Source organism: Rhyacophila brunnea, unplaced genomic scaffold, assembly GCF_057557595.1.
Source record: "Rhyacophila brunnea isolate RB1 unplaced genomic scaffold, BYU_Rbru_1.0 scaffold_12, whole genome shotgun sequence".
NCBI classification, from domain to species: domain Eukaryota; kingdom Metazoa; phylum Arthropoda; class Insecta; order Trichoptera; family Rhyacophilidae; genus Rhyacophila; species Rhyacophila brunnea.
The window spans coordinates 34684565-34707616 of record NW_028232774.1 but is presented as its reverse complement, the minus strand read 5'-3'; the positions used below and the strand labels follow the sequence as shown (position 1 = coordinate 34707616).

At 30.7% G+C, this 23052-nt stretch overlaps 1 protein-coding gene across 1 annotated transcript in view; it reads left to right on the top strand.

Moving 5' to 3' along the window:
- The window catches only part of LOC147078092 (orexin/Hypocretin receptor type 1-like), a 278174-nt gene that overhangs the window by 216052 nt on the left and 39070 nt on the right, over positions 1–23052 (top strand). The window contains exons 3-4 of the mRNA XM_085940168.1: positions 13842–13983; positions 19821–19939. Of these exons, the coding sequence (XP_085796294.1) occupies positions 13842–13983; positions 19821–19939 (261 nt within the window). The remainder of the gene's footprint in view (positions 1–13841; positions 13984–19820; positions 19940–23052) is intronic.

Below are 23052 nucleotides of genomic sequence, written 5' to 3'. Positions count from 1 at the left end.
TCGGAACATTATCATAAGTATTGTAACATAACTACTGTAACATACTCTTGTACCGACTGTTTACGCTGCAAACAAAACTCGCTCCTGAATCCATCTTCGACTTCTTCATCATCTTCAACACCATGGCCTACGACACGTTGACGACTCCCACAGTGGTAGCTCAAATTGAACCCCACATTGATGACTCAAACCGAACCCCATACATGTACGCTATAATTATGTGTGGACCAGAATTAGACTTGTCCAATCCACAATTATTCAGTTATGAGATAATTAGTATTAAAGTTATAGATTCATTGAAGAAAAAAACTCAGTGTTTTAATATACATTTTTTTTTATTATAAAATGTTTTTTTTGTTTTGTATTCACTGTTATCTGTTGAAAAAATCTCCATCGGCTTCTTCCAGCATTTCACGAATGCCAGACTTGTTCGCCATAGATATGTGTAATAGATAAATATGGCATTCATAATGAATTATTTTATGTTATTGCATGAAATGGTTGTAGATGGTAGCCTCATAAGACGATAATTTTTAGTGATAGGCATATTTTGAAACGGACTAAAATTAATATTTAATAGCGATAAAATGTCTAACTCAGTTTTTTCGTTTTTGTGGGTTAGACAAGTATTGTTCTGATCCACACATATATGAAAATAAAATACACGAACAGAAATCATTAAGTAATTAAGTTTAGCACACATTTCAAAACTTCATGTTGTTTCAGTCTAGACTCTAGAGGATGAACAATGATGGTTCACTAAAGGCTGATATCCACTAGTTGCATATTCGCGTACGGGGTTCCAGTTAAACAGAGAAACTTTCTTGTAGGAATGTTTCTGGTATGTACACTTTTCATAGCTTCATTAAAAATCGTATTAAAATATTCTAAGATTTTTATCGACTTAACCATATAAAACGTACGTCTTGTTCAAACATCTTATCGAAGCATCTTACGATAAAAAGTTACTCCTGACTCAGTACGATAACAATTTAAAATTTTCTCCAACGTTAAAAAGAATAATGACACCTATAAAACATTGTTTCAAGATCAAATCTCTTCTAAGCCCGAGTAAATAATACAGTTCGATTTTTCGTCACTTCCGCTGTTCATCGTGCTCTTTAAATCGTCTCGAGTTTATCTGCAAACGTTCATTCTCTCCATTTGTCTCGGGAGATTCCAATGGGTTAACTCCGCGGGAGTTTGTAACACTGTGCGGCCCGCACTCGTAAATTCGCGCGTTCACTGTAATATGTAAATCTAAATTCCAACGGGATTGAAATAGAAAAACTTTCACAGGTATATATTTATCTAGTTCAAGGATTTCAATGTTTTTGTTAAAACCGTCTAGCTTTTAGTTAGCTGACTTTGTCAAGGTTTTGTTTGTAATACTTTGAATGCTTACTTAAATATACCTAATACAATAGCATAATATAAAAAGTGTTTCTTTTTTAATACTACATTTTTCGTATAATTTGATTTTAAAAATCGGTAGAGTCACCGCCATATTTAGATTAATAAAGCCTGAGCATAACTTTTTGCACAAGCAACGAGTGGTCCACTTTTCAGCTGTCAAAATCAGATCCCAGATTGCTTGACATATTCATTCGCCTTTTCTCATTTCAAATTGAATTATGCAAAATTCTCAAATCAAATATATTAACTATTAGTGTTATTTATAAATAATATCTTCTTCTTACTGTGCCATCCCTAGCGGAGGTCGGCCACCATCAAGGCGATCTTATCTTTGTCGTCTGCTACCCGGAACAGTTCAGTGGAGCTGCACTCGTACCAATCATGGAGGTTCTTAAGCCACGAAATACGGCGCCGTCCTCTGCTACGCTTCCCATTGATCTTTCCTTAAATGACAAGTTGGGGAATGTTGTATTTTTGTCCTCTGATAATGTGGCCGAGGTACTGTTGTTTCCTGGTTTAAATAATATACATTCCTGTTATTCATCAGCTGTCAAAGTCAGACTAGTCCTTCATCATTACATTTGTAGAAAGTGTATTAATGCTAGTGTATTATTTATCATTTAACTCATCTATCCAAATCAAACCATTCCCTAGCACTAAATCCAATGAACTCCAAGGTCTCCAGGATACGTTTAAACAATTTGAAAGAATACTCCAACAAATGAACACTACAGACGCGTCAGTTTGAGCACTCTATAGACAATGACAGGCAATGAAAGGTCATCCATAGACAACGGGAGGGGCGAAAAGTAGGACCAGTCGTGTAATGTATTGGCTTCCTTCTTCAGTGGACAATGTTAGAGTTAAAGCACAAATTCTTCGTAAAATGTCACACCGATAAGTTGAATAATAACGTTTTTTGGTAAAGGGAGAAAGAATTTACCAGTAGTAAAGATTTTATTATTTAAAAAGTGAACCCTCTTTTTTTCAATTTTCGGTAGTATTCTTGCTTTCGTGAGGCAGTTAGTCGTAGCATCTTTAGCTCGGTAAGATGATATTCTTTTAACGTTATTAGACATCAATAGGCTTTCTATATAAGGTATAATTTATTTATTAGCAAATATTTAATGGTGCATCAGACAATTAATATTTTAGATGACAAGTGTGTGTTGACGCGTTTTTGATTAGGCGGCCATTTTCTCAGTTTACAATATTATTTATCTTTCTTAATTCTCCGAACTGCTCTCTCCCATAGGTACTTTGATTAAATTGTGTCTTAGTAAACTCATTCAATGCACACTTGAGTGCGTGGAGACTTTAGTCTTGATAATCTGTTCATGAGACATTCCTCGGCATAAATAACTGCTGATGTTTCACATACAAACGTAGGTCCTCGTTATACACGCGATTAAGACCGAGTGTGGTGCGGAGCGATTTAGTTTAGCGGGAACTATTAGGTAGAGTTACCACTTCATAATTTTGCATTCCGGCTCTAGGATGAAAATAATGTATTAATTATATTCTAAAAACATTTTATTATATATTTATTTATTTATTCATATAATAATAGTATTGAATATTATTTTACCACGTTTTTCTTAGCTCGTTTTCTTGTTTGTCCGGTAGTTTTTTTATCCAGTACAACTCTTGCAATCTATTTTTAACTAATTTCCCGACTAGCTAGACATTTTAAACTTTTAGAATATATCAGAACACGATGCCAATGCATTGTTTTAATACTTTTAACCATCTTTAAGTAGAATTGAATTCATTTTCGGTTAATTCTGTTTTGTATGAAAAGTTATTTCGGAAAAAAAAATCCGTAATCCAATCCACTATTATTGGTTGCTAAGAGGGTGGTCCTAGCAACTAAATTATGGAAATCAAAATGTATCAATTTCAGTATTCTATATTTGTTTCTTTGTTTGTTGCAAAATATATAAATATAATGATTTGTTGACAAATGCCTTATTTGTCCTAAATTATTATTACATAGAATTGACAAGTTTATATGATTCAACAGAAAATTTAAAAACGTGGTATATAAAAAGTTCTTTTTATCTTGTAATTATTTGACCTTATTTTATACGAGGTAATTACGTAAAAAGTCAGTGGAGTAAAAAGTGCAGAAAAAATGAAAAGGTATAAATTGTATACTCTAGTAGGTAACTAGTTTACAATATTTTTCGATATGTTTTTTTCGACGTGCATAAAATACCTTTCCTTATAAATTATGTACGTGTTCTGCTCTAGTCAAATGGATCGTGGAGTACTGACTGTAAACCGCGATGAACGAGACGTACTGTGTCTGCTTATGGAAATAAATTGACATGCCATTTTTCAATTTGTGTTTGAACGCAGACCATAGACTTGAAGTAGAATGTCTTGAAAAAAATACCCATAAACCTTTTCGCGAGGTAGTCAATATCCATATCGAATCGTAGAACCAATGATAAGTAATAGTCACTTCTAGTTATGAACTTTAGGAATAATAAAAGAATAATGCTCAAATTATAAACAATCACTTCGGTGTTTCAATAAAAATAATTATGTTTATTTATGTATATTTATATGTGTATAAAAATTCGGCTTAAGAGTCGGTCTATAGCGTCGTGGGTCCCAGGTTCGAATCCTGAATCTGACAAGTACACATATTGTGTTTCAATTCGTGTATTAGTCAAAGTATGGACCTAATAGGTTGAGCAAGTTACAAGCAAAACAAAAATCTGTTAATACAAACCTCCGATGATCGCATTAGGACCGGACATGGTCGAAAAAAAAAATCAAATAAGATTAATATATTTTTTAAATAAAAATTGATGTGCCATCGGTTTTAATGGGTTAACGAAGATTAGTGGCAATACCGTTTTTCCTTTTTTTTCAGGCTCCTCTTTTTCTTTAAATTTGTTTTATCTTCTCTTTTTTTCACATCATCGTGTAACGACTTGATTTAAACTAACTATGTTACCCCATTTTTAAATATTACATCTTGAATTGAAATCTTACATTTTAACTGAGCTAAATTTAAGCTTATTCAAACAATATATTTCGTATCTTGATCTGAGATTTTTCACTACATATTATTCTTCCTCTTATATTTATTTTTTTAACTAGGAAATATCTCAAGACAACTAATAAATAAATACGGTCATACTGCCATTGATATCCAATAGCACCAGATCACTTTAAACTGGTGAAAGACGTGATTGCAAAAAGCTAAGGGTCCATATAGGTTCAAATATATTATGATCACGTTATGTGCTGTCAAGTGCTGTCACAGTAAGCTGCCGCTACGGGAAAATGTGTGTAACGTCGTTTTTATTGGTAGGTATTTAAAAAAAATGTTGTCAGACTGATGCTCCTATCCCGTAGCACATTTTGAACCTTTAAATGAACATTGCTAGTTAACAAAATCTGTCGAAATCACCAGAAAAATAATGAGGTCACCTCACGTGTACCGCGCTGCATCGACACCCGCATGACTCAATAAACATTTATTTTTATTTTTAGTGATTGGCACTATGAATTTTCTATAAGAATGCTGTCTATTATCTATAGTCTGCAAGTTGGGTTCTGTTCAAAATATTATCCATGGATGCAATATTGCAAGTAATTTTAACGTACGCGCACGTAGAAACTGTAAAATTAATTGAAATTAGCATGAATAATAAATAATAATTCTTGGCACTCTCCATTATTAAATTTATAGAGATAGTGATCGTTCAAAATATTCTGTGGAATGCCGAAACCATAGACTAAAGTTGTCGCAGTGACAGCATGTGACAGTACGTGACGTAGATCATCATGTATTTGAACCTTACAAAACCAGCAGTAGATCGACCCTAGCTGGTGATGACGATATTGATGACATAGGTAAGGTAAATGATTAGAGTAAAAATTATTAGTATAACCATTTTTCTTACTCTATAATTATATTAGGTATCGTATTAATTATTCAATTTAAAGCATATTAAGAAATCCACATCATTAAAAAACTAAATTGTCAACCAGACAATGAAGCAGAACGTCCTGTTTATTATTCAATTTTATTTAAGTCATGATAATGAGGGCAACTATTGTTTGTTTTTCCAAGCTGAATAACTAGCCTGCCATTAGTAATTCAAATTGAGAGTGTAATAACTATATTCACTAAAATCGCTTCGAATATTGATATACTCCACTTACGTGTGCGTAAGTTATGTGGACGTTTTTTTATAAGTTTTTATTATAGAGTCTATTAACCTAATTCACTCTGAGTGCTTCCATTTACTTTTATCTTACAAAGTTTTTCTTAGCTCGTATTCTTATTTGTCCGGTGGTTTTTTGTCCGGTACAAATCTTGCAATAGATTTTTAACTAACTTCCCGACTAGCTAGACATTTGAAACTCAGAACACGATGCCAATGCATTTTTTAATACTTTTAGCCATCTTTAACTAGAATTGAATTCATTTTCAGTTAATTCTGTTTTGTATGAAAACTTATTTCGACACCATTATTGATTGCTAGGGGTCTGGGGTCCTAGCAACTAAATTATTAATATATATGTGCGTTACTATGGAAATCAATATGACATTTCAGTATTTCTGTCAAGTAGTATTCTAAGTATTCTATCAAGTACAATTTTTTTTAATCGTTTAAGCTAGTCAAGTCAAGTTTATATGGTTCAACAGAATTTAAAAACTTTGTATATAAAAAGTTCTTTTTAACTTGTATTTATTCATATTACCCTATATTTTTATTTCAAGATTGTTAACACTTATTTTTTATGTCGTGTGAACGCTTTTAATTTATAATTTGTCATGTTCATTATATTATGTAACATATATAAATTTGAATAAATCAATCTGAAATGGGTCGGAAATATACAATACGATAATATACCTACCTATTGCACGATTTGAGAAAGTGAGTTTTAGATTTATTGGGGAAAACATAACAAAATATTATTATTTCAATGATTTTTTATGCTACGGTAAATATTATTTTATTTTCTTTCATGTAAAAAGTCTTTTCATTAAATTACTTAGTATATATCTATTTAAAAATATTATTTCCTGAAAGGGAGAAAAGTTAAAATGATTTTCACGAGTCCTTTTCTCTGAAATCTTGAAAGACTTTGTGCATGAACAATTTTAATCTATACAAGAAAACTGAACAAAAAGTAATATTTATATAAGCGCACATAACGATATACTAAATACATATTTATGTATATCAATTTCAAGCGTCGAATTTTAATGATAAAGTAGAACAAATATTATATCACGTATGTGAGAAAGCTTCAACTTTAAATTTATATTTGGTTGAATTTGACCCGTGTGATGAAGCAATATTTTCGTAATTTATGGTATTCTTACAATATATTGTATACTAATATTATAATCTTTCAAAATAACATAGTTATTATTTACCATGTTCGATCCTAAGAAGATCATAATATCAATTCATAAACGGAATAATATATATAATATATACCACGTCCGATCCTAATAATATCATATGGACTTCCACAGAGTGGAGGTTTTTAATAACATATTTTTGTTTTTTTTTTTTACGAGAAATGGGTGTTAGCCACTTGCTCAACCTATTAGGTCCGGACTCAAACACAAATTGAAAAACAATATGTATATTTGCCATACCCAGGATTCGAACCTGGGACCCACGAAGTTATAGGCTAACGCTTAAGGGCGGACGTGCTCAGCGTGGGTCAAAATGGAGCTTTTTTTCTATTTTCAAACCATGATCCAGGACATACCTTAAGCGTTGTAGATAATCTATTTATAAAATTTTGAAGCCTTATTATGCTTTATATTTATTTTAAACATTTGACGACTGCATAATGTATTTTTATTAAAGAAAATAGTATTCTTTTAAACCTTTCGCTCTAATGTTTTAGAATATAGTCATATTTCAGTACATAAATGTGCAGTGGTGTTAAGATTTTTTACATTGATTAATTTTTAAACGCATTTATAAAACCATCAGTATAATTTATATCGACATTATTATAGTGAAATATTTACGATAAAAAATTATATTGATAATCTCTGTGATCCCAAATTTGACAAGAATTAGGCATTTTATTATTCAAAAAATGGGCAAGATTAACACATTTGAAGATAATTCTAAAGATACTCATTATAAGCCATGTCTTTGACCATTCAAGTGTGATAAACATCCTACGAATAATGATTGCTACAACATACGGCCGTAGCCATAAATTGACAAACTATAATTGAAGAAGGAAGTAAGATGATGTTAACGCGCGTGTTTGAACATGTACCTAACCGATTTTTTTTTCTAAACGGTGCTTACCGATTTCTATGGGCCGCCCCAGACGTCTTGAAATTATGAGATACAAAATTCATATAAAAAAACGTTCGATTCACGCGAACATAAACCATAGAATATGTGATGCTTATTTTTTTAAACTTTCGAGACTTGCCATAAATAAATGGTGCTTATTGAAATACGGGAAAAAGATGACAAAATTATTATGACAATATTATACGATAAATGTCGTTGGGCATATTGAATATATTATTATGTGATTATATTATTTAATATGTCAATATTAAATTTTAAAATATTTTCATGGGAAGGTAGGCTTTAAACAATCGCCTAGTATGGAGTCTTCGCCACTGCATCGCGTACTCTTTTTGTTTGTTATCTTTACGCATTATGCACAACGCAATTTTTGGATTTCTCTTACATTAAAGGTCAATGTTTCACACGCATACGCGAGCATTGGTAGCACACATTAGTTAATCACTTTACGCTTAAGACAGAACGAGAGATCATTTTTGAAGACACTATTATTAAATAATATAATAATATGTTAAATCATTTTATACGATAGTTTTGTCATCAAACTCGAATTATCCATGGCGAGAAGTTTAATATTATTTAGTATATTTTCAAGTTATCGAAAAATATTTTTTTTTATTCATTTAAAAAAGACACATTGAGCACATAATAAATTATTAATTCAAAACGTTCACAACATGACATTTTCAATAAAAAGTACAGATAAATCAAATAAGTAGAGTAAACTCGAATTATCCATGGCGGGAACTTTAGTATTATTTAGTATATTTTCAATAGTAAGTAATTTATATATTTTAAAAAGACACACTGATCATATAACAAATTATTAATTCAAAACGTTCACAACATAAAATTTATAATAAAAAGTACACATAAATCATATTAGTACAGAAAAAAACCAAACAATATAATAATTTTATAGCAAAAGCAATAAAATTAAAAAAAAACAAAAATAATTCAAGAAAAATACAAATTGAATTTTAAACAATATACATATTGCATCGCTAAAAGTGTCTACATCTCTTCATACATAATGTATCGCACGTAATTTTTGCAAAGTTCCCGCGAGGCAACGGGTTTTCTGTGCCATTTTATCTGTGTAGTTAATGAGATATCCGTCATAAATTTCAAACCTCTAGGGCCTAGAGCAGAGGTGGCGAACCTGTGGCACGCGAGATGATTTTGCATGGCACGCGAATGTTTCATTTTGAAGAGAAAAGAAATTTGGTACCATTTTATATACATATATTTAAAAAATGTTTTTTTTTAAGTTTTACAAATAAATATATAAATACTAACTAATATAATATTTAACAATAATGACTATATAACCTTGCGTATTTTCTTCGGTTTTTCATATTATGTTTACCAATCAATGCGCAAACGGAAAGAACGAAGTTCATGCATAAATATGACAATTCGCATTGTATAAAAATTGCAGGAAAATCCTTTTCAAGAATAATTATTACGTTTATTGTAAATATACAATTGCATAAGTCGGTTTTTCAGATCGGGGAATTAAAAATAAAAACATTCAATCAACAATCCTTATGAAATTAATTATCGACAGTCATTATAACTGCTTGTTATTTTGCTTCAAACAAAATCTCCAAAAATGGAAAACAGTTCAGTGATGGAGAATATAATATGAAAAAAGCGTGGTTTAAATGCTTTCATAGTCTCTTTTGACTAATTTGAAAATAAGGAAAAAAATCAAGGAATAAAAGATATGCCTTCGGATAGAAAAACAGTGAAAAATAGAATATCAAGAACTCAATTTTAATTTTTTAACCTTTTTAATAGAATTATTAACTATTATTAACTATAACTGCTTGGCACGTCGGACAGTTGAAAAATATTATTTTTGAAAATTTTGGCACGCGTACCTAAAAAGGTTCACCATCCCTAGTCTAGGCGATTTCTGCTTTATTTATTATGACTTCCAGATTAATTCACGTTCTAGAAATCATCCACAAACACTGCTCCAGCACTTCAAAATGACATTTCACGTTCACCTAATAATAATATTCATCCAGCCTTAGCTTTATTATGCACATTAATTATAAATAATAATTAATTAATCAAATATCTACTTACTAATATTATTAATTATTATGAAGAATTTTAAGCAATTAATAAAACGTATATATACATTACACGGCCGGCGCCTGTCAGGCGTATTTTAAAACTAATGAATTTTAAAACAACGTTCAGTTTACTTACGCTCAGTGACATTAAGTTACGTAATATAAATTAAACTAATTAACTTTTGATAAATATTATCTAAAATCTTTAATAAATGTAATATTAAATCTATTTTGTACTTTTTTTACATCAAATTAATGTTGTGAAAATAGGCTGTTAAGACCCAACATAAATTGTTATTAGTGCACATTAAACTTTGTCAGTCATTCGTATTTGTTTTTATTGAACTAAGACTACAATTTACAGATTTTGTTGGTTAGTTTTGATTGAGTCGCCTTTTTCATAAATTCACCTTGTCCATTTTGTTTCGTTTTGAGATATTTACAAACAGCGTGTATGAAACCTCTACATAGAATAATTACAAGATAAAAAGAACTCTTTATATTCAACGTTTTTAAATTTTTGTTGAATCATATAAACTTGACTTGACGATCAAAAAAATTGTATTTGATAGAAATAATACTGAAATGTCATTTTGACACGGAATTTACGAACTCTAGAACTTAAAAAAAGTTAACATCGTAGCAGTGCAAGAAACCAACTAGTAAAATAAAAATATATTCACCTTCAGTATGTATAGCATTTACATACTATAATAGTGGTAAAAAAGATGGATAGCGAATATGTATGCTTCCGGGCAAGCGATAAGTATAAATTACACTGGCAAACTCGGGGACGATCGAGGCAGACGATCGGCGTAAGATTACGGTGGTGTAATTTAACATATACAGTGAAAGAAGCTATCATAGAATAAGAGAATATGTACCTACGATCAGAACCAAAGACAATCAGTTTAACACGACTTTTATTTATAGTAGGTACATGCACCAACAGAATACATAGACTATGATACTACAAATAAAATAATTGCAAGATAAAAAGAACTTTTTATACACAAAGTTTTTAAATTTTCTGTTGAATCATATAAACTTGACTTGACTAGCTTAAACGATCAAAAAAAATGTACTTGATAGAAATTATACTGAAATGTCATTTTGACATGTAATATTGATTTCCATAGTAACGCACGTATATATTAATAATTTAGTTGTTAGGATCCTAGCAACCAATAATAGTGGATTGGATTACGGATTTCTTCCGAAATAACTTCTGATATATTCTAAAAGTTTCAAATGTCTAGTTAGTCGAAAAGTTAGTTAAAAATCGATTGCAAGATTTGTACCGGACAAACAACCATTGGACAAATAAAAATACTACCTAATAAAAACGTTGTAAAAATACCCATTTTTTCATTGCCCATTGGGCGGGTGCTTTTAATATCTTAACTAGAGCTTTTTAATCAAACACTTGAAAGTTTTGCGGAACATGATATTATACTTTACCGTATTGAGCGAAAGTTTTAACATACTCTGTAACTATGGAAAAGATGAAATTTATTAAAAATGGCCACCAGACGGGTAAGATGCATTTTGAAAATGGACGATGTTTTTCAAACGTTATACTGACTGCAAAAGACTAGTTTTGGATTGTTTATAAAATATGTGTGTGCCCCTTTGAATATGGAATAAAATTGCGTATTCAGTTCATTTTTTATCAAAACTGAACAAGATACTCGGAAATGGGCGACTCAATTAAACATTGCCCAAATCAAATCATAATTGTTTTGGTATGTTATGGACGATTCGACAAATTAGTGCGCACTTTTTCATTCATACTAATTATTTGTTTTCGTTGAATTAAGAATACTCATATTACACAAATGTTGCTGGTTAGTTTTTTAAAATTCATTATACCCTGTCTAAACCAAACCATGGTAGATAATTAATTGAGTTAGCTTAGTAGAATTCCATTTTACAAGAAATGAAAATATAATTAATATTAAATTCTACAGGTTTTTAAAAAGGTTTGTCGATAGCTATTTCGGTTGTAACACCATTATCAAGACTATTCAGATAGGCCGTTTGCCTTTGCTTAAATACTATACGTATAGATAGAGACAGAATTAGAGAACAGATAGTTATCAGGAACACACAGGCTAACATTGCCCAGAATGGCAGAGTTCACATTTTTATACCTCGTATAAGAAAAAAATACTTAGCTAAATAAATATCTCTTCTAAATTGCAGACTGCAGTATGTAAGCATGCCTAAGAAAAAGTCAGTTGGATAAAGCCTCGGATAGTATCCACACAACCTCAAGTAAAGGAGTCTCACGAATTTCTTCTGAACCTTCTCTTTTAATATATTGAAGATCAATAGGTATGTCAATTAGTTGGTAAATAATCACAGTTATCAACCGATCTACTCTTGGATTTAACCATTATTTCAGACGTCTAAGTTCATAGTTTTATGATTCTGTATTAGTTCTAGCACACTATTTCCCAGCCCATGAAATGCGATACCCAAGGAAGTTTGATGTCGTGATGAAAAGGAATATTTTCATACAAGTTACATATAAATGTGTTCCATTAATAGTAAAAAAGACGCCTGCTATTCCAATTTTATAAACATTTAAATACCTGTAGTTGTGCGATTGGTTCTAAAATATTTTGAGGTATGCGGATATGGTGTGATGAGGAGATGGTGAAGAACTAAAGTACCTATGGCTGCGTGTTTATTTGACGGATTGACATATTAAGTACAGTGGTACATTGATAATGATAAAAATAACAATGAAGTAGATATTTTTGCCCGAGGCACGATGATACAGAGTTACAGTTCTCTACAAAAAAAAAATGCGGAGTGAAATACTTATTCATTCAATCGTGATGACCTATTTATTGAATCTCTCACGGTTGAATAATGCTGACACTAAATATCCCATGCCTTCGGTGAGAAATGCATTTTAACATAATACATATTAATAAGTATTACTAAGGTAAACGTTCTTATTTGCAATTAATCAGTAATTAGATTAGTGTGAAATTTATATGCTAAAAATGTATGTACTAAACAAGCTTATTTTTCACCGTCCGCTTTTTTTACTGAATAAGCTTTAACCGATATCGCTAACGGCTTGTGAAAATATATATAAAAGTAATTTAATACTATTTTCGCGATCGATTCGTATGTCTTAGGATTTTACTTACAAAGCTTATTCTCACAGGTTTCGTTGATTGGCTCAAAAATGTTACCCAATCATACCGTTGATAGATAATTTTAAAGCACACGAGTATCGTTTCCTTTTTATCTTCTACTTTATATCTTTTCATATTCTTAAGATCGCTTTTAATATAAACGTTTCAATTTGATAGACATAAGAACTTTCTAGTTAAATGAAAAAAAATGTAACATGAAAGAAGGTGTGATCATTACTAATTTACATGGAAATATAGACAATGCAAAAGACGATTTTATAATGATTCATAATAATTAAATAATGTTGACTCACGTGGAAAAATTATATTATGATTATTTTTAATGTGTTTTGACACCCTATTAAAAATCAATCTGTATGCTAATTTTCCATTTCATGCCTCACATGAATTTGTAATTTGTCATCCCTCTATTTTTATCAGATACCAATATTAGATAAACGATTATATTGAGGGGTGAATTGTCATCATATATTATTTCTGGGCGTAATTTTGGGTAAAAAATCAATCACATACATTCTAGGTTCGTTAAAATACCACCAAATTTTGCATTTCTCAATTTGAGAAAGACTAATTATATATTTTTTAATCTATTTTATTAAACATATTTATTATTCACAAAATATTTACAGTGTTTTTATCGATACATAGACTGTCTAATCGGTTTTTTTTTTGACTTTTTAGAAGTTTTCAAAATTATTTTATTTATTTTCATCTCTGTTTACAGAAACCGAATTGCGATAGATGGCATCAAATTTACTGTATATTATATAAAAAAATATCATTGTAATGGTTTATTAAGCTTAACTAAATAGAAAAATACTATTTTCTTTCAGATATTCCAGAAGTGGTGGTATTGGAGACCAAGAAAAGCTCCAACGTGAGGTTTGACCTGGACTATTTCACACAGTGCGCGCCCACCTGGTCAACAGACAGCGACCTCAAGTGGCATATCATCAAACTAGTGTTCTTATACACGTAAGTAAACTAATTAATACTCTTTCACCGATGCTTAATTCTCTTGCTTTAAGGCCCCTACTCACTTTTTTGGTGATACATAATCTTGACATTGCTCAGTGCTTGATCATAAGTATTTTACGTTTTTCTTAGTTCGAATTCTTATTTGTCCGGAGGTTCTTTGTCCAGTACAAATCTTGCAATCAATTTTTAACTAACTTCCCGACTAGCTAGACATTTGAAACTTTTAGAATATATCAGAACACAATGCCAATGCATATTTTTTTTAAATATTTTTAGCCATCTTTAAGTAGAATTGAATTTATTTTCAGTTAATTCTGTTTTGCATGAAAAGTTATTTCGACACCATTATTGGTTGCTAGGGGTCTGGGTTCCTAACAACTAAATTATTAATATATACGTGCGTTACTATGGAAATCAATATGACATTTCACTATTATTTCTATCAAGTACAAATTTTTTTGATCGTTTAAGCTAGTCAAGTCAAGTTTAAGTCATGATTCAACAGAAAATTTAAAAACGTTGTACATAAAAGGTTCTTTTTATCTTGTAATTATTTTATTTGTATTATCATCGTCTATGTCCTCTGTTGGTGCATGCACTATAAACAAAAGTCGTGTTAAACTGATTATCTTTGGTTCTGATCGTAGGTACATATTCTCTTACTCTATGATAGCTTCTTTCACTGTATAGGTTAAATTACACCGCCATGTTCTTACGCCGATCGTCTGCCTCGATCGTCCCCGAGTTTGCCACTGTAATTTAAACTCATCGCTTGCCCGGAAGCATAAATATTCGCTCTCCATCTCTTGTACCACTATTATAGTATGTAGATGCTATACATACTGAAGGTGAATATATTTTAATTTGACTAGTTGGTTTCTTGCACTGCTACGATATTAACTTTTTTAAGTTCTAGAGTTCGTAAATTCCGTGTTCTATATTCCTTGATGTCGTATTTTGGATTTGGTAACATTGTCATTTTTACGTGATGAGATTGTTAGCCTCATACTCAACCCGTTCTTGAAGCACCATTTTTCCCTTTTTTTGTTATACATCACAATACCCTTCTCCAGCTGTTCGAGTCCAGAAAAAGTACTAATGGGAAGTTTACCACGAAGAGGTAAAGATAAGCTTACAAAGAAGAGATTACGCGAAATTAACTGGAAGCAACAAAGTAAATGTTCATACATTAGAACACCCCTCAATGAATATATTTATTAGGATATATCCGCAAAATAGGTGAAACTATAAATTTAATTTAATATTTACACGTTGAAATTTTGGAGCAATCCTCACGCCGTGTCGCTCTATTAACCCTTTTTCCCCATTTTCGCTGGAATTTATTTTCAGTCAACTGATCTGTTTTTGATTCTGTTCTGATTCTTTTGAAAAACGGTCACTATAGCTAAAACAGCTTAAAATTAAAAAATAGATTACTAGATGAACTATATATCAGTTATTCCAAATACACCAAGTAATAAACTGTATTCGTGACATTCTCTGACTTTTTAGATAAATTTAAATAATAAATATGGATGCCATTTATTCTAAAATTTTGAGGATACCTCTGCTATCATAATTGTTAAAAAATATTTGCAAAAATATTACTTGGATCAATAGCACAGTAGTCAGAGCAGTCGCCAGCAAGCGAATTACGTGCATAACATACACGTGGTAATTTATGATATCGTTTGAATATCTTTTTTTACAATGTAAACGAAAATACCCTAATGAATTTATCATTTGAAACATACATACGATTGATAAAGCTTCTTTTATGTATTTATTTATAATACATTTCTAAAGAAAATTGTCAAATAATCCTCGGTACGTTTGATCAAATTAATACATAAAACTTAACTGCTAAACCAACCGTTCCTCCCAAATTTTACGAACCCACCAAATACTCAAAGTTTTATTGAACACAAAAAAACACTTCGCATTTATTCGAAAAATTTAATATGTTTGCCTTGAAAGGTCACAGACTGATTTCGAATAGATTAAAAAATCATGTTGCTATCAAATCCAAACATTAATTTGACTTTTCTCGAGAGTGAAATGTCGCATTTTTTCTTTCATCATTTTATTCTTTAATATTGCATAATGCCTTGAGATTGCCCAATAAAATATACGAATGATAATTTCACTGCGGCTGTTTTATTTTTATATTTTCATTCGTCCAGCAATACAAAATGTTTAAGTATCTACGTTATCAATGATTAATATTGAGAAAAGCCTCAATGTGTAGCTATATATATTTTTTATTATTTTAAATTGAAATAAATTAGTTTATCTCGCCACTGAAAGGTTGCTTATGGAAAATCATTATACGTCGTTATGAAATCATTCATTTTGATTTTATTAGTTTAACATTATGTATCAAAAATGTTAAATAATTAATATACTAGATTAGGCATGGCGAATCCTTTTTTACAAGTACATCAAATTTTATGCAAAACGTGATAGATACTAATTATAAGTCCTAAAAATCCTAAATTAAGTATGTGCTATATCAATGGTCTAATGTTAATACCCTGCATCTGACCTATATGATGAAAATGACTTTTTGATGTAGTAAAAACAACAAAAATACTGCACATCGACTGCGAAATTCCCACATCTGTAGTTATTTTAACAAAAATGGTGCAGCCATTTTAGTAATTTTCCGTATCTGAATATTGTAGGAATAAGCCTGTAATAGCATGTACCTTGCCTCTAAGCTATTAGGACGATACATCAGTGAAACGACAAATAATTTTCAACTATAGAGAACGTCGAGCTGAAAACGCGTCAATTTGTTTCGTGATGGCGACGGGGGTATTAATTCTTAAATCGTGTAAAGATGACTAAAAACGTTACCCATTTACTTGAAAAAGAAAACATGTCAATGAATATATTATTATTGTTAGTAATAGAACAATAAACAGAGCATTAAATGGATGCATGTTGGATTTATATGACAAATTATATTTCGTTCGGCATGCGTCATTTGCACCCACGACCCCTCAATCCGCGCATCGCCTAGCCACGATTTTTTTAGACCGTGCCTCAACTGAGGTATAGCCTTAAGTGTATTGCATGGCGTGCGTTGAATTCAGCAAAATGACACTTTCGAATTACTTAAAAGGTAAAACAGTGAATAATATAAGAAATTTTGATGATATATTATTATATGTCACATTTTGTTGGATGTTATCATTATATTAGACGTTATGTGCTTTACATTAACCACTTTTTATGTTACGGGTTATTGGCATGCTATGTAGTTACAACATAATATTATTAAAAGTCTGGTACGGGATATTAAATATTTAGTTTTTTAGCTTCCTGCGCAATTTTTAAAAAGTCACTTACGGGATATTAACATTAGGCCATCGATATATTAATTTATTTTGTTGTGTTAACTGTCGATTCATGGTGGAAATGGACTAAAGTAGTAATGTTAATAAAAACTCCAATTTTAACATACTGATTCCACTTGACGTATTAACTAACACTGACAGTTGAAATTGTCTTTCTGAGGCGAACGAAAAAGGTCCAAAACGTTAATAAAAATTGAATAAGTAATATAAAATTTGCGTTTTTAATTTACATTCTTTTTACCAAAACCAATATTATTTTTACAGTGTAGTGGAATAGTTGTTGTTTATTTTCCTCTACTACTAAATTGAAGACTTTTCGAAAAAAAATTAACAACTCGGCTCAAAGAGTAGAGTGTAGTCTGCACCCTGTTGCCATAGAAGAAGATTGCGGCAAATATTAATCGTTAAAGGCGGTAATTTCTTCAATCGGAAACTCCAATGGAAACTTTTACCGAAAATATTTTTCTCTTTAATTTTTAGTGAACAAATCAAATATTTAACATACTTGGAGGTTGTCATTGAGAAATCTAGTCTCGAGAATTTTCGTGAAACAATTATATAAGGTAAATCTTGAACTACTCGAGAAATCAATTCTCTAAATGTTTGAGTTATCTTTTCTCGTGAAATCACCAATGAAAATATCAAAAATTCTACAATTTTTTTTATTAGGCTAAATAACAAAGAGAAGCTGCTGACCAGAACTGGCATATTAAAAAAACAATTGACGGGATTTCTTAAATTCACTCTTTTCTTTTTTTTATAAAAAATCCTAACAAGGGTCTCCAAAGGATTCGAAACGGAATGGAAACAGCAGAAAATAGGGTCGGATGAAGTAAAATGATGCGATAATAATTCTCGAGATTATCGAAAAATCATTAAACCAATATCGAATTCTCGAAAAAAAAATATTCTTAAATTCGACAGTTTTTAATCTCGAAAACCGAAAAATGACAAGCTCCAGACATACCTATGTATTTTTTCTTTTTTTATTGATTAATTGAGTTTATTTTTTATTTTGATTGTGAAATCATAATATTATAAACATTGAAAGTGCCAATATTTTTGGGTGTGGTGTGGTTATGAATTGATTATGCAACTCTACTTATTTTAATAAAACAATATCGGAAAAACTATTCACTGACAAGAAGTTTTGAGATGAAAACACTTGGCATACCATCGTAGATTTTATTTCTGTACAATGCCCCACCACGTTCGTTCCATCGCTCCAAAAACAGACTCCAAATTCTCCTAAAGAAATACACACCATTTTTATTTCTACGTTTGTTTTAAATGCCATTAGAGGCTTCATATAAAAAATTCAGCCTTTTAAAATAATTGATTTATTCGAATAACCATACTTATGAGTATTACCATTCAGATAACTCAACCAAAGAGAAATTTATTATCACTATTTTATTTAGGTATACCTACGATGGCTGAGTGGTAGCATGTCGGTTTATAATATTGTGTGTCTCCATTTCAAAACAAGGGTCTAGAAAATTCATATTATGTTATTTTAGGTTATATATGGTGTAGTTTGGAGTAGTAGTAGAAGTAGATTAAGCAAGTGACTAAAATCCATTTCCCGTTAAAACATAAATCTGTTAATACAATGTTTTATATACTTTGTAGACCTATATCATCTTCCTATAAATAAATATTATGGTTATGTAATGTGAATGTAGGTACACGGGAAAAACAAGAAATGTCACAAAACCAAAAGTTGTCGTAATTGACAATTAAAATTTTTGGACAAATTGGAAATTCCTAGTAGTTTTTGTATTGGTGGAAAAAGAACTACTTTTTTGTATCTTTCGCGCAATATATTGCAGTTTTCATCTATATCGGATGTTTTAATGCACGAAAAATAAAAACTTGACACACTTCCAAGTGCCAACCGGTAAAAATATTACATAAAAGTTGACGTTTGACATTCCTTGCTACGTTCATTACACATCATGGGACCTTCCCACTTTGGACTTGTAAAGGGTATTGAGAAATCGTTAATTTCGGAGGACTACGATTTGTTTTACACTTTTTCATTAATGTAGATAAAAAAAATATGCGTAGAAATGTAAGTGTTACCATACTTAAGTCATTTTTTCAGTTTTGTGCATTGATAGTATAGTATATCAATGGTTTTGTGTGACATTTCTTGTTTTGCCCATGTACCCTTCATGTAATGTAATCTACTCATTATTAACCCAATCACTGTACCACTATCATTAGGCAGTGGTTAACTACCTACTTGAACATGTCTCATTATGATTTATTTGATGAGGTACGGCCTTGATTCTTGAAGATTATTACAAAATATTAGACATACCTAATATTTAAAATGGTAGAAGTCGCGGCAACACTGATTTGAAACAAATTCGAAATTTAAATTTAGACTAGACGTACACTAAACTATAATTTTAGGTGATCTTATCAATGTTTTTGTTAATGTTACATTAAACTTTATTGTTACAGCCTTCCTCTGTTTCTGATGACGATAGCGTACTGTCAGATAGTCAGAGTGCTGTGGAAGTCTGATAATATACCAGGACACTGCGAGTCACACAAGTACACCACGGGAACCCAGCAAAACTGTAAGTTATTTTTCTTATAAATATTTTTTTCTCAGAGTACCTACTGAACACCCAATGTTTTAAGATCCATTAACTCAAAAAATCGATTGACGAGACCCATATTGTTTTACATGTCTATCCAGAAACCATTTATTAGAAATCTATTAGTATACTATTACCTAATACTATCGTCCGAAGGTACTTGATGAAATTTGAATTAAAATTCTAATGTATTTAAGTTTTGTACTATTCCATTTGAGTCGTTATTTGCAACCCGGGTTTCGCCTTTCGGCATCTTCAGTCACTATGTACACTCACCAAACGGCAAATATACACTGACAACTAATACAATTAACTCCAAATTATATAACAAATCAATAAATAAAGTAGGTAAAAACTTTATCACCTAGCTATTAAGTCAAGGATCTCAATAAAAAAATATATAACAAAAAAATTATGAATAGTTTGTAGAAAACTCCATACCTAATCAATAATAATTCACTTGATAAGCATATATAAATCGTCAAAACCTAATAATAGATCATTAGTAATGATATAATACACTCAAGAGGTGTAAAATCGTCCATTCTGGGAACAATGGTAACTGATAGGGAATTAATGGAGTTAACTAATGAGATATATCTGCTATGATATTAAAACTTAAATCTATAAGTATCTATACGTTTCAGATTGACAACTTCATTTTAACAAAAAGTAAGTTTTTTTATAGAACATTTTTATGGAGTACCAGATCGCATTGCCGAATATGTTCCAAATTTAAAATTTCACTAATGCGGCTAAACCATTTAATTTTAGTCCAGGATTGCGCTTTAGCAATCAACATGCGCGTTATTAGACAGCACAAGAGAAATCATGCAATCCACAGATATCAATACAATGTTATTGCAATGTACAATAGATCTAATTATTAAAAACTGCATACATCCATGTTTGTTCATAATTTGCTGCCGTTTTTTAAGTGAAACTGTTTGTACGCGCAGTATGCAAAAATTCCGGAAGTTGAGAACCGTTGATCTGTGACGAAAGACCGCCATGATTTTATTCGATACTTACATGAAAAAGAAAATGCAGTAGGTGGAATCAACACATAGGCAAACTTCCATTAGTAGGTGCGCACACTGCGGATTGTGCTATTTCGGCCACCGGGTGATTGACAATTCAATATTATCTCCATAGTTTGCTTTCTTATTTTCATGTGACGTAAAAATTCTACTTAGCATGGCATTAATTGATAATATATTATAATACGACAATAAAATAAATTATTTCTATTTAAATAATATTCATCTAATTTCCAAGCATTATCGTTGTATCTAAATAATATAATGATTTATTTCAGAAACGGCACTGGTCATTTTACAAGTTTCTCAAACTTTATTGTGTACTGTTTATTTTGTACCAAACATCTTTCGTTTTGTCCGACGTATTGTGTTTCAAGTTGTCTGGAAGCCTATTGTTACAATAAGAGGATAACCGGGAGGAAACTTCAAAAGTCTCAGGGTCTTCAAACAAGGCAAAATAATAATCTAGCTGCCCACATACTTTGCACCAAAATATCGCTTTTATTTTTTATTATGCTGAAGTGTAATTGATATTTCAACGTGTTGTTTTTTTAATAAATATAACAATACGAATATATTTATTGAAGTTTTCATTCAGTGTGTCTTGATAAACACAAGTGTTCTGTTCAGTGTTGCCAACAGTGGTTGACAAAAACATGCCAGACGGGGTATGAAAATGAGCTAGTTGACATAAAAAAATGCTAGATTTTATGAAAATAAAATTGCAAATAAATTTACTCATTCTACCAAGAACAAAATCAATACCGTTGATTTCGCGCATCGAAAAAAGTCCAAAAATCAAAAAATGTCGATATGTGTAAAAACCACACATTTTAACAAAATGTATTTCAAAATTAACAACAAATAGGTACCTCCCTATATTATATCAACGGCATTAAAGTTTCGTTCCATATTTGAAGACTAGAGCTTCTTTTTTGTAGTACAGACATAGAGAATTGTGTCTCTAGATTTCAAAATCTGCCAAGTCGATAATAGATGAATAGGAGAAAAACAGCTTTTTGTTTTCTCAAATACACAGTCACAAGGGTGAAAGTGTATATTATTTCGAGTATAGAATATTTAAAATTAATAAATTACACATTTTGATAATGCAGAAATGTTAGAAAGCAGTAGTTCCTCAGCAATTTACAAAAAAGTAAAAAATACCTAAAGGTAAAAGGTTTTGAAATGTAGCGACACAATTAAAGAACATACCTTTTAGGTGAATAATTGTTAAATTATTATTTTATATTCCTTGAAATTCGAAGTAATATACAAAAACATTAAATATTGCATGAAATTGTTTCATGGTGTTTTATTTCTCACTAAAATAGGTACCGATCTACCTGGATTGAGTATCTGATAATCATAAATTTGAATCGCATAAAAATAAATAAACAAAATATCTAGCGTTTTTTCAACACATTTAAAACTGTTGGAGGCATCAAAAACGCTAATATAAACGCCAAAAACGTTAATTTGGCAACGCTGGTCCTGATAACTACGTAAAGCTCCATGCTGGATATCATAGTAGGGATATTAAAACTTATCAGTAGATTCGTAGTCGAATAGTTTTTGCTACACATAAATTAAAGAATTTTTCTGCAGAAGATAGAACTTAAATGTGATGGAAAAAGTCCTAGTAGGACTAATGTTTATATAAGTAACAAGCGATTTCGTGTTGCGTATTAATTCGTATCATCTGCATCTGTAAAAAATAAACACAATTTTTAAATCATGTCAGTGTTACCAGTTTTAAGAAAATATGCATAGGGACAGTTGATATAACTATCGTCATATTAAACTATGGTGAATATATTATTATATTCGCACGATTAAATAGCCCATTTTCACAAATCGCAGACAACATTAAAAAGATGAAATTCGCATCGGAAATGGATGGTTTCACAAAAATGACAAACTGTCAAATGATAGAATTTCACTATGCAAAGAAGTAGTTCTCACTTCTATTGAGTTTATTGTAGCACTCAAAAATGTATCGACAGAAATTTTATATTATGCTCTTCTTTGCGATTAAATTAGTTAAAATAA